This window comes from Bidens hawaiensis, unplaced genomic scaffold, assembly GCF_021521415.1.
Source record: "Bidens hawaiensis isolate Kalapana, Puna unplaced genomic scaffold, B.hawaiensis_p1.1 tig00026608_1, whole genome shotgun sequence".
Lineage (NCBI taxonomy): Eukaryota > Viridiplantae > Streptophyta > Magnoliopsida > Asterales > Asteraceae > Bidens > Bidens hawaiensis.
In genome coordinates, this window is record NW_027494276.1 from 123,886 (window position 1) to 137,608 (window position 13,723).

The following is a 13,723-nucleotide window of genomic DNA, read 5'->3' on the forward strand; positions in this document are numbered from 1 at the left end:
AAGTTGAGGGGCTAAAAAGTATATATGTGAAACATTTATGAAACTAAAGTGCGGAGATTTTAACTTATGTGGTATTTTAATTTTATATATAACTATTCATGATTTCTGTTCATAACTAAGATAATATATAAAAGTTTTTTTAGGTTATTTATTGAACGACTGATGATATGTTTTCTTTGTAAACATCTTTCACTTATTCATTTGTGCATAGTCAAAATACAAACATGATGTACTATTCTAAAACGTTACCTGTCTTAGAAAATTAAATGTAGAGAAAATGTAGTAATCGGAGCACATTTATAAAGTTATGACAAATATTTTACGATAAAGGAATAAAGTTAATACGTGAAATCATTTAATTTGTATTACAGCTACACGAATAAAAACATGTTTCTCACAACATTAACTTATAAACATAAAACAGAGAAAATAATAAGTCAAACAAATCTGTTTGTATAATGAATTAAATGGCATTTTAGAGTTTAGACCAACCATGTAATCTACTTCTAGTCAAACAGGATGCATATTTACTAATATAACCTTTTCAGTGTTATATACGACACTACTAAACTTGTGGTTGGTTGAGTGAAGAAACACTAAGTGACCCCGGCAGATTACGGATAATCTGGGGGTTAAGTAGATGTTTCCCACGAGGGTTAGATCTGGCAAAGATGGTTATTCTTCTGATGACCTGCAAAACAGACACCGTGAGCTCGTCACTGAGAAGGGGGGGTACCTCCTTGTGACCACTCACCGGCGTGAGAATCAGACTAGATTGCTCTGAATATGTGTATATTAAGAGAAATAGCTAGAGCAGATATATGATGGTATAAGATATGATATAAGATATAAAATGATCATACCGTTCCAAGGTGTTGGAGTATTTATAGCCGAAGGTAGGTTTCCAAGCAGGTACAGCCAGCTGTATAATATTCCTTTTCTACCAACTGTGGGCTACGCACGTGCCATGCTGGTGGTTGGTGGGTAGGCAGCGGCTGATAGTGACATGGCCGGCCGTGTACTATTCCTTTTCCACCAACTGCAGGCTATGTACGTGCCACGACAAGGGTTGGTGAGTAGGCAGCGGCTGATAGTGACATTAAGTACTAGAGCGTGCTCCTCGTCGTACTGTTGTCAGTGAGCTGTCGCTGCTTTGGTCAGATCTTGTCTATTTTGTCCATACCTTGGCAGGTATAGTACAAAAGATCCTCCAGAAGCGTACGGACTGGCTCATTTGGACGGGAGTATTCCCAGCTTGCTCATTCCTTCTTCAGGTGACATTACTGAAATATTGAGAGTTAGTGCCTTGTGCGTGTAGCCTTGCTATTAGTGCGGGTAGCCTCCGCTGATGGCTTGTATCCGCAGCTGCGGGAACAGGCGGGGTACTTCACCATTGGGAGGCTTTTCCTGCGGGAACAGCTGGCGTATGCGCGTAAGGTCTTCATCTCTCTGAGCATGGTGGGTCCTGCGGAACCAGTTGGTCTTCGCGCAGACGTCCCTCTTCAATGTGAGTCTTGCGGGTCCAACTGGGCTCTGCTGGGACCTACCTCTTCAAGTCTCCCCAGTCCAATGTTCTTCTCATGAATTGTTAATAAGTGAGGTGAACTTTTGGACTTAAGCAAGGGGTTTTGAAAAGGGTTTTTAGTTTTAAGGTTGTCCGTGGGGATTCTTCCCGCGGTTTCCCTAATGTCATGTGCAGAAATTCCCGACTTTTCTGCTTGATCTTTGGGTATGATGCGGGTAGGTGTGTAACCTCCTCGCAAGTCAGGAGCGTTGAGTTTCACTTGTGTAGATTCTCCACGAGGTTTTGGTAGTTTTAGACATAGTGATCAATTATGTTAAACAACCAATTCCATATTAGAGCTTTCAAACAATCTAGTTCTCAACGTTCCCGCTATGCGGGGATGTTATTTCCCTTTCCACAAGCATGGCCCAGAAGATCCTTCTTGGTTTTAATTCCCTGCGAGTGCTAAGTATGTGAAGGGTTTCGCCTTGACACTGTACCCGCACTCGTCTTATAGTTACTTGACTCCCAAGGTATTATTGGCTTCAATTCCCTGCAGGTGCTAAGTATGTGAAGGGTTTCGCCTTAACACTGTACCCGCACTTGTCTTACGGTTTCTTGGTTACCAAGGTATTATTGGCTTAAATTCCCTGCAGGTGCTAAGTATGTGAAGGGTTTCGCCTTGACACTGTACCCGCACTTGTCTTACGGTTTCTTGGTTACCAAGGTAAGGGGGTATATTCCCTCTTATTTTTGAATCTTTGAATCTTTTTGAATCTTTTTTATTTGCTTTATAAACGTTATATGACTTGCTCATGCATATTATAGTTTAATTTAGCAATTTTCCAAGTGCTTTGAATAAGTTAACCTTTCGACGCGCGGTTGTCAATATGTTAATGTTCAGTTTCCTCTATCATGATTGTGCGGGTAGGACCGTCATTTTCCTTTAGTGGGATGACCAAACTTCACCTATAACTGACCTGCGTGAAGGTTTTCCTCATGTTTTCCTTAGAAATTTTTGCCGTTTCTTGTGTTTATGCGGGTTTTGCCGCCGTCCACACGCAACGACTTCCCCACTTATTTATGCGGTGAATACCGGCATATCAGTGTTTTGAATAAGTATAAAGGTAAGACTATCAACACAATGTGATAAGGAGAATCATTTCCATTAGAAGTGGCTCTAGGCCTTTTCGTTATAAGTTTGGAATTGATCTACATGTAACATTTGCGTAATTGAGCTCCATTCCATGTTCTTGGGATGGGGGTGCCATCGAGCCTTTCGAGCCGGTATGCGCCCTTTCCCAAAACTTCTTTGATAATGTATGGCCCTTCCCAGACCGGGGCCAGCTTTCCTGGGCGTTCTTGGTTCGAAGCCTCGTTGTTACGCAGTATGTAGTCTCCGACATTGAAGTTGCAGAGTTTTACCCGTGTGTTGTAGTACTTTTGCATTTGTCGCTTGTAGTTCTCTTCACGCGCTGCGGCTAAGTCTCTGCGTTCTTCGGTTAGCATAAGGTCTAACCGTCTTTCCGCATCATTGTCTTCTGGCTGAATCAAGACCCTTGGTGAGGGTAAACCAATTTCGACCGGGACCATGGCTTCAGTGCCATAAGTGAGGCTGAACGGGGTTTCTCCCGTACTGGCCTTTTTCAGCGTTCTGTTTGCCCAAAGGACGTGTGGAACTTCGTCCACCCAGGCGGATCTGTGTTCCAAGAGTCTTTTCTTTATGCCGTCGACGATGCTCTTATTTACTCTTTCCACCTCACCATTACCCTGCGGGTGCGCCACTGACGTAAAGGTATGGGTAATTTGAAGTTCTTCCAGCCACTTTTGTAGCTTCTTGTCAGCAAAGTTGGTGCCGTTATCGCTCACCAAATTCTGGGGAAGTCCAAAACGACAAATAATAAATTCCCAAATAAATTTTTTGATATGTTTTGCGGTTGTTTGGGCTAAGGGTTTTGCTTCTATCCACTTGGTGAAGTAGTCGATGGCGACCACTAGAAACTGAACGTTCCCTGCTGCTGTGGGAAATGGGTCTGTCACATCGATGGCCCACTTCTGAAATGGCCATGAAGAGGTGACTGGAACAAGTTCATTCTTCGGGCGATGCGTGTTGGGTGCGTAGAGTTGGCAAGACCTACACTTTCTGATGTATGCCAGCGCATCCGTATGCATCCCCGGCCAAAAGTATCCCGCGTTGTTTAGCTTAGCTACAACAGCGCGTGGACCTGCGTGTACTCCACAGATGCCCTCGTGCACTTCCCTTAGGAGGTAGCCAGCATCTTGGTTGTCCAAGCATCTTAGGAGTGGGCCAAAAAAATTACGTCTGTAAAGGATGTCACGGATGAGTTGATAGTTCAGTGCTTTACAGCGTATTTTTCTTGCATGTGTTTTTGACTCTGTTAGTATACCCGCCGCAAGGTAATTTATTATTGGTGTCATCCACGTTTCTGTGCCGGTTTGGATGACACAGATTTCCTTGTGCGGGACTGATGGTGCTCCAAGGAGTTCAATGCGGATGTCATTTCCCAAGTGGGTGAAGGCTAATGATGCAAGCTTGCTTAACGCATCCGCAGATTTGTTTTCGCTAAGCTTGACGTGTATGACCTTACAATCGTTAAAGTCGCGCATAAGGGTTTTTGCTTGTGCGAGGTACATGACCATTGTGTCGTTCACAGCCGTGTACGTCCCGTTTATTTGGTTGGCTACTAACATGGAATCCACGTGGGCTTCCAAGTTTTTTACTCCCATCTTACGCGCAATTCTCAGCCTGGCCAATAATGCTTCATACTCCGCTTCGTTATTTGTATTTGGAAAATCCAGTCGAATAGCGTAAGTGTATTCTTGGCCTGCTGGGTTGGTTAGTTTCAACCCTGCGCCTGAGCCTTCGTTGCTGGCTGCTCCATCAGTGTAGAGTCGCCAGACATCATCGATGTCCTGTGCTGGAGATGGTTGAGCCTCCTCCTGGCACTCTTTCTCCCGCGAAGCGGGGACTTCTGCAATAAAGTCGGCCAAGACCTGGCCTTTTATGGCTGGCCTCGGCTTGTACTTTATTGCGTATTCTCCCAATTCTATTGCCCATTTGGCTAGGCGTCCTGACAATTCGGGTTTGCCTAGAACGTTTGCGAGTTTGAAGTTGGTGAGAATGGTGATTGGGTGACCTTGGAAATATCGTCTTAGCCTGCGTGAAGCCTGTACAAGTGCTAAGACTAATTTTTCCAGGGTAGAGTACCGGGTTTCTACGTCTGTTAGGACACGGATAACATAGTAGATTGGCATCTGGATGCCTTTTCGATCTACTAGCAGGACGGCCCCGGTTGCTCTATCTGTGGCGGAAAGGTATAGGATTAATTCCTCCCCCACTTCTGGTGCTGTGAGCGTTGGGAGTTCGATCAAGCGTGACCGAATTTCCTGAAAAGCTGCTTCCGTTTCTGGTGTCCAACGGAAGTGCGTTTTCTTTAAACAGTTTCTCAATGTTGACACGAATGGGAACGACCTATCTGCATGGTTTGCCAAAAAGCGGTTAAGTGCGACTAGGCGTCCATTCAGTGTCTGAGCTTGCTTGATGGTGGTAGGTGATTCCATTTTGATAATGGCTTCGACCTTTTCAGGGTTCGCTCTGAAGCCATCTTTAGTAACAATGACTCCTAAGAACTTCCCTTCTTCCATCCCAAAGGAACACTTGCTCGGGTTGAGCTTCATGTTTATCTTTCTGAGCGTGTTGAAAGTTTCTTCTATGTCTTTCAACATCGTTTCTGGGTCAGATATACGACACTACTAAACTTGTGGTTGGTTGAGTGATATAAGTGATGACGTTAAAATTCTTACAGTTGACTCGTAAAACATATATCAATTTAATATTATTGGTTCTAGATTAATGTAAATTATATTGTTATTAGTTTAGGTTGGCAATATATTATAAAAAAAGTAATAGTGCTTTATGGCCTTTCCCATTTTGAGGATACTCGATTAGAGTACGGAATATAAGATCTAAGAGTTTAATTCTTATAGATTGTAATATTTAGCTGTTAAAAAATACTACTTTATAATTGTAAAGAAAACTAACTTGACATATATTCTTAATAATGTTCCATTAACGATTGATTTCTTGTGTAAATTAGTGAACAAAGTCTATTTTACAATATATAAAAATTTAAATATTTATTAAAAAAACCCATAAAAAGAAGAAAATGAAAAAATACAGTTTATTATCAAAACATATTGTAATAGCTTAAAGAAACTCACTTATAATTATAGAAAAGAATCGTTATTAAGTTAAATAAAAATATTTAGTGATTGGTATATTATTAAAAAGTTTGTCTTCCAAATTGAAAAGGACAGACACAAACAACAAACAACATTTAAATTGCAACTTGCAGGCTCCAGAATGTAATGGTTTTAGGATACAACTTATATTATTTAATCAATATTTCATTTTATATATTAATTTAATATGTGTTTTTTGCAGTATTTGATGCCAACTATTTGCCACTAAACGGTCACGGCGGCACCGACGACAGATCGTTTGTCTCCTCGTACGACTTCATCTTTCTAAGTTCAATGTCGTCATATAATTGGCATCAAACATACATAAAGCATTCCAACATATCAAATAAAATATTTTACCTGTTTTTTATTCGTAAATATTATTTGCCATAGTCTCGTCAAAGATCTTGTTTCGACTCGATGCTAAAAAATTTGTCGTTCATAGCCTTCCTTACGAACCGCATTGTATATTAACTTATATCACATATTTGTAGATTTTGAATCCACAATCAATGACGGACCTAAGATTTTTTTTCCCATAGGGCAATCGGGATTTTTGAGTATAAATAACACTATTTTTCTATGAAGGGCTGCAAGTGGATGCATTGTTGTCCACAACCACTTTGTTAATGTTATTCCAAACTCTTGGGACCGATTTCTTCACCGGAAGACTCTCCAAGAGTGTATGTGCTTAGTGAACTTAACCGATAGTGAGTTAGGTTTGGTTTTGTATCTCCACAACCACTTTGTAAGAAGTGCTCGTCGCACGTATGCTTCCAATCCCGATTGCGCCAAAGTGTGGATCAAAGATGGAGATGAAGTGTGTGGCCCTAAGCCCGTGTAAACTGTGAAGTGTGCTATCAACACATTCCACACAAGCTTGTGCACCCTTTTTTTATCGGCTTGTTCTTTTGTCATTATATACCAATCTAAGCTTGTCTCACTTAATATATGAGACGAAATTATCCGTTTTTTCTACAAAATTTTGTAGTTATGGCCTTTCTAACCACACAACTCCGACCATCACTATCTCATTTATCTTAGAGGGGTTTTGGACACAATTTGATTAGTTGAGACGAAATCCTCACATAGTAGAATGCCCACTAATATTTCCAAAAAATAAATCATTTGTATGTACTTAATATGTAAATTTTTTTTATAAATCAAACACAGCTCAGTATTTAAATCATTTACAAAGGATTCCATCTATTGTTTGATAACAGTTATATTTCAAGATGGCCCACACAGATCAGCCGTCACGTGACGGCTGAGGGCCCACATCACTTCTAACCCGGATTCTAACTTGAACGTCGTAATTTTAAACTCGAACATAAACAAGTTCAACATATTTTTTAATCTATAATTGAAGATGAATTTATCAATGTTTTCTCCGGTCCCATTAACAAAACAAAGATCACATATATTATTACATAAACATATCTCATGATGAAGTGATACGTTTGTTTCGTATCCAATATTGGTCGCTGTTACTATTATTTTATTATTTAAGAAAATATATTTCCGGTCAACTGGAAACATAGACAACCGTAAAATAAACATCGATTGTCACAACACGTGACGGCAGTAATGGGTTTTCATCACAATACATAGTGGGCCCAATAAGACCCATTCACATCTACTAACCGCGTTTAGAGCTTGTAGAACAAGCTTTAGATATTGCAAATATTGCAAATACAAGAACTTGTCAAACAAGTTGGTACTTGTAAATTTCATCCCATTTTCTACAAAGCTTCTTTAACTGCAACAAACTTAAATAATAATAATAATTATCCCAAAATATATTACATAATTTTATTTAAGTTTGTTTCTATTTGTTTTACATCTTACATATGTTTTATGTTTTCTACCGAGGAATAATATTATTACATTGAATCATCGGAGTCGTCTGAGTCACTTCCTTCAGGCTCTCCAGCATTTGGTGCAGCCTCTGAAACACTCGGTTTTGCAGCGGGTGCCGGTGCGGGCTTTTTCCCAGCGCTACGAGCATTCTCGTCACCAACTCCCATTTCCGTATGTAAAAACATGTCAAGGAATAAACAGAGCCGGGAATTTCACGAAACTATTTTATGAATGAGTCAAGTCGCGTTATATGTTATCTCTAACGGGTCAAACAGGTCAAACAAAAAAAAATTAACTAAAAAGAAACCAGTCACAGTCAAACGGGTTGAAAATCGTGAATTTGTATTTATCACACACCAAACCTACGATAAATGCTTTAATTCAAAAATCTTGTTATAACGGTCTTGTGGTAATTATATAACCTTTCAATTATGTCTAAAGCAGTGTATGTATCTCGTTTCATTTATGCCAAATAAAAAAAACATGTTTTAATGACAAAAGTACCCGTAAACAAACATTTAAGTTCCATTTAGTTTCAAAACAAACATTTTAAACAAGTATCAATCATGGTACTAGGGGTTTAAATGAGCCAATCCAACTTGTGAGCTACTCGAGATCGGCGCGTTAAAAGCTCAAATCAAGCCGAGCTTAAACGAGCTCAAGCCTTAAAATAAGCTTGTTTAATAAACGAGCCCGAGCTTCACTTATGGAGCTCGAGCCGGCTCGCGAGCCAACCATTTATACAACTTTTATCTAATATATTAAATATATATTAATATAATAATCATTATAAATAAAATTATTATATAAAGATAACTAGGTAATATATATTGTGTTATATATAACAGTTATGTAAAAATAATTAAGGATGAATATAAATTAACAAATATATAATACAAGAGCCGAGCTCGAGCTTGAAAAAACTACTCACGAGCCGAACTCGAGCTCTCGTAAGTCAGACGAGTCGAGCTCAAGTTCGTCTCGTTCACACCCCTAAATTATATACCTTGTGGAAAAGTAAGCAAATAACCAACATGAAAGGATATCAAAATTTTCAGCTGTTCCACCATTCATGATATTCAGCAGATCTTTCTCTACCCGCCGGACAAGTTCAGGCTGCAACCGACATCATAATCAAATGGTCAAAGAAACTGTTTGTACATAAGTGATAAGACCAAAACGTGAATATAAATTTCATTTTTGGTGTAATAAGTTCGAAAACCGAGATTATAACTAAAGTAACATAATATTATTATTAGCAATCATATCTGACACACAAATTATTTATAGAAAATAAAAGTTCCATACACATTAAGCGTTTCTGGTCAACCCAACATGAACCATTTCATGTTTGACCGGTTACCCAACCCGCCCATTCAAATAAAAGTGATAATCTTTGACCGTACATTTAAATCAGGTTCCCGGCGAAATCTACGCCTTCGAGCGTCTCTCATTGGCGGGGTAAGACCATGGCGATACTCCACCACCTCTGGAGCGGGATCACCCTCTTCTCTCACCATAATCATCTGTCATGATAATTTATATAACCACATCAAACCAATCACAATCATGGTTACTTCTTTACATGCATAAGATTAAAAATTAAGAAGCATATCCTACTTGGCCAACATCTGCAGTTTTGATAAGAACACTGTCGTCATAAGTCTTGTAAGATTCCACAATGCCTGGAAGGTCCAGTAAAGATGCGGGAAACTGGTCATCACCTATAGCAAACGTGCCGTTTCTCCCATCATCTGCATTAAATAAATAAACATATAAACGAATTAAAAAATATTTAATAGTGAAGTAATGAATACGCTGCTGTCTTACCAGAGAATGACAAATCCAGTGACTTGTCATCAGAAGCACTCTCGTTTAAAAGGCGTTCTATACGCTCAGCAACAGAGGGTGGAACTCTCAGTATAAACTGTTCCTCCATTCTTTATTAAAAAGAAAAGATCTGTACAAAGTCAAATTCCATTAGATGCACGTGCAGGTACTGCCTTTATGATGATATCAAGTTTTAAATTATGAATGTGTATAACATGTAGTTTGGCTTCTGTGATTTTCTTATTTCAGTAAACGCAAAGAAGAAGCATACACTAATACTGATTACAACCAAAGTATGACAATATACATTACATTCAGGCTTTTTAAGCCAAAATCTTGTCTGATTTCATGATCTCCAACAATTTTTAGTTTCATTAATTGTAAATTTATTTGGGTGCCATTTAATTTTCTGTGCCAATCCTTGTTATTTTTGGGTGCAATAAGTTTTTTCATCCGATGCAAGTTTATTTGTAGCGATTATTACAAAGTTTAATGCAGTCGGCAACTTACTCTTTATAAGTTCACAATTCATATACAAAATAAGGTAAGCACTTTAAAGGTAACAAAGCCAGTAGCGAATCCAAATTTTGAAAGTGCTCAGAATTATGCGCCACATGCAATAATGCAAACATGCGTGCTTTTAATATAGAGCCCTGATGTGAGTATATTTGATTCAACGATCACTCTTGGCAATCTTAGGCCATAAAAAAGTTAAAAACTTATGAAGCATTAATCATAAAACATCACTGTAATTTCTGAAAGTGTAGGAAACAGAAGACACAGGGAAAAAGATTCATGGTGATAAAAGAGAAACAATGGATACAAACATCTCATGTGGCATGACACTGTAGGCAACTCCCACATCGTCTCACCCATATGTGAGATAGCATGTCATAAGGACATCTGACCTTAAGTACCACTAACGGGCCTTGGGCTAATTGGCTGTGGATGAGCGACTCTACAGGTAAATATGGTTTTGTGAGTCTTCATTGAGTTATCATTTATCAAGTTCTCTAATAGGTGGAACCAAACATGTGATTTGGCTTCTTTGTGTTTTTCAAATTTTAGCCAATGCATACAGGAAGCATAGCAGACACTGATAACAACCAAAACAGTGATGATTAGGGGTGCAAACGAGCCAAGCTACTCGAGATCGGCTCGTGAAAAAGCTCGATCGAGCTAAGCTTAAACTAGCCTGAGTCCGAGCCTAAATGTAAGCTTGTTTAAAAACTGAGCCCATATTTTATATAACTTTTTATAATATATATAAAAATATATGTATATACATATATATATTTGTATAATAATATAAATATATAAATGTTGTAAAAAAATAACTAAGTAATATATATAATTTTATATATAAAACTATAATTGAAAAAAATATATAAAATAACATGTTATAAATATGTAATACTTTTAATTAATAAAATAGCAAACGAGCCGAGCTTGAGCTCGAGCCCTGTATAAGTTAAATGAGCCGAGCTGAGCCTAGTCAACATGGGTGGCTCTTGGGTTGTGCAAAGTGGGCGACCGGCCGGGACACATTTTTTTCGGGGGCACAATTTTTTTTTATAATTCCTAATGTTATATATGTAGAATACCCGAGTGTTTATAATCAACTACTTTTATATTACTCAAACACCTTTTGGACCCCTTTTTTTGGGATTACTTATAGGCCCACCAAATTTTGAAAAAGGTCAAGTACTTTTAATTATTAAATATAAGTTGAATAAATAAAAGAAACGAATAGGCGGGATAATAGCAAAGTCGACTTCAAACGCCAGCAATCATGGTAGCATTCACAAAAATGAGTTTTTCATAATTATAGTTATTGAAATCTTATTTTCGACCCAAAATGCCTCAAGAAAGACTTAGCGGGTTGGCGATGATTGCTATCGAGAACGGTTAATTAGAGAGCATAATCTGCGAAGAGTTGATCCACAAATTTGTTATAAAAAATGTTAGGAGAGTTTCACAAATCCTCAATTAGCTCTTAGCATATTAAGTATGTCATACACTCATTATGAATATCATGATTTTCTAATTGTTATGTTTACCCCCTATAACTTTAATCGGCGTATAAAAACGTGTTTACATTATTTAGTATATTAAGGTTTAGGGGGCATATTTTTTTCGGCTCGGCCGGAGCACATGAATTCTCAGAGCCGGCCCTGCTAGTGAAGATTGGGCCTGGCTCGGCTCGTTTGCACCGTTAGTGATGATAATACACTATTAAGTATTAACAATTGGATGCTGATCATGAAGGTAAAGTAACACCAACGAAAACAGTGCAGGTTAAGAACATGTGTGAGTTCATTTGAATGATTTGTTATAAGAATTATTCATCACAATGATCACCCTAGCTTACGGTAGCAGAATATAAAGAATCATGCTTACAGTTTCTTAAAATCACCTTTTATAATGTTAATATCAACATCACTTTTTATTTCAATAATAATAATAATACTCCAATAATCAATCAGTAGTAAGAATGACAAAAGGTACACAATAATAAGCCCTAATACAAAGATCAGATCACTAATTCATTCACGATAGATAATGAAATCGTGTAATCGAAGAAGGAACACGTGTGTAGATTAGATAAGCATACCTGGTTGGTTATTGAAGATTCGATGTCAATGGCGATTTTGGAAGCCTCGAGTCATAAAATCGTATAATTTGGGGGTTATTGAATTGAAGAGGATAGGATCATGTTCAAAATTAGTTACGGGTCCGTAATCCTGGTTACGAACCCTCCAAAATCTGTGTCTATGTTTGTCTGAATCGAGTTTGTTCTTGTTCATTCGTTAATATTGTAAACGGACGTTAATGGACAAACGGACACTAACCAACACTAATGGGTAAACATACATAAACAACTTTAATGAACAAACGAACATTAAATAAACGATTACATATTAATTTCAAAAAGTATAATCATTACCGAACGTTCACGAACACTATTGAACGAGCACGACCTCTGTCCGTGATCATCCGTTAAGCTTACCGAACCGAAATTTTTTGTTCATACCTAGTTCGTTTATTAACGGACGAACATAAACGAAATTCTTGCCGAACGAACATCCGGTTCGTTTACAGCCCTAGGGAAGGATGTTGTTACTTTGTTTAAAATTTCCTTACGAAAAAATTTTAAGTCAGTATCAAGTTTTAAAAAAATTCAAGATTGAGAATTTCGAGATTGGTATCGGTATATGTATTTAACGAACTTTTGCCTACGGTATCGGTACTAGACCGAACGTTTTCTACATCGGTGTCAGGTTTTTTGAAAATTTGAGATGGGTACCAAGTTCATCTCTAAAATACAATTTATTAACTTTTTTAGACATATTGCTCTTTTTTATGTTTACCTTTTTTAGTTATTAAGATGTCATTGTCATTTACATGCAAAACATCGTCATCTACTAAGTTTATAGTTTCATAAACTATAACCTCATTGACATTTTTACAAAATACAAATTTAACTTTGGGTCAAGTTATTCTATAAAAGGGAACAAAAAAAAAATGATGAGAAGAATAGCCACATAAAAAAAACTCCTTAAAAAAATTTAAAGTAAATAAATAAAAAAATCATAACTCAAAATTTAATAAAAAACGAAAAAGGTAAAAACACAAAAAATGTTTTCACTGTCTTTCTCGTTATCATATAAAAACACAATGGTAAGTTAAAAAAGTCATTGTGTCTTTTGTTTATAATTGTGTTTTGTGTTTATTTCGTCATTGATTGTGTTTTTTTTAATATTATGTCTTTTTCTTTATATTGTGTTATATTACTCAACATTCTGCTATATTTTGTTCGGCATTGTGTTATATTTTGCGATCTATTGTGTATTTTTTAAGTTATAATTGTCTTTTTTGTTCATTATCGTCATTGTGTTTTTGATATCAGCATTGTGTCTTTTCGTCAAAATTTTTTATTTTTTTTTTTGTAATTTTTTAAATTGTTTTTGAACATAAATGATGGCGGAAACATTTTAATTTTTTAATTTTTTTCGTTTTATATTTGTATTTTGAGTTATGAATTTTTTTATTATTTTTTCTGAATTTATTTTTAAAGGATTTTTTGTGTGGTAATAAATCATTCTCACACTTCTCATTTTAAGACAAGTCGTTTGTTCTCTACGACACAAAAAAAAACAAGTTTGTACAAATCCCAACTAAAAACCAACACAACCTTCGAACTAAAATCGAGCCCGACTTAGACTATACTAGATCGTGCAAGTTCACTACTCTCACAAACTCACA

General features: G+C 37.2%; 1 protein-coding gene across 1 annotated transcript; it reads right to left on the minus strand.

Annotated features, from left to right (window-relative positions):
- Window positions 1–7,616: 7,616 nt before the first annotated feature.
- On the minus strand, window positions 7,617–10,515 carry LOC143573680 (transcription initiation factor TFIID subunit 7-like). The gene is made up of 5 exons (XM_077058494.1): window positions 9,458–10,515; window positions 9,248–9,381; window positions 9,034–9,153; window positions 8,674–8,743; window positions 7,617–7,802 (listed from the first exon to the last, which is right to left on the minus strand). The coding sequence occupies exons 1-5, from the start codon at window positions 9,564–9,566 to the stop codon at window positions 7,651–7,653; spliced, it is 585 nt and encodes a 194-aa protein (XP_076914609.1). The 5' UTR covers window positions 9,567–10,515; the 3' UTR covers window positions 7,617–7,650.
- Window positions 10,516–13,723: the final 3,208 nt, after the last annotated feature.

What these genes read in the sequence shown, in the direction of transcription:
- LOC143573680 (XM_077058494.1), bottom strand. Translation starts at nt 9,566, where the DNA reads ATGGAGGAACAGTTTATACTGAGAGTTCCACCCTCTGTTGCTGAGCGT. An exon ending in AAACTGCAGATGTTGGCCAA is followed by an intron (nt 9,154 to 9,247) that starts GTAGGATATGCT and finishes TTATCATGACAG; the next exon opens with ATGATTATGGTGAGAGAAGA. An exon ending in TGGAACAGCTGAAAATTTTG is followed by an intron (nt 7,803 to 8,673) that starts ATATCCTTTCAT and finishes ACATGTTTTTAC; the next exon opens with ATACGGAAATGGGAGTTGGT.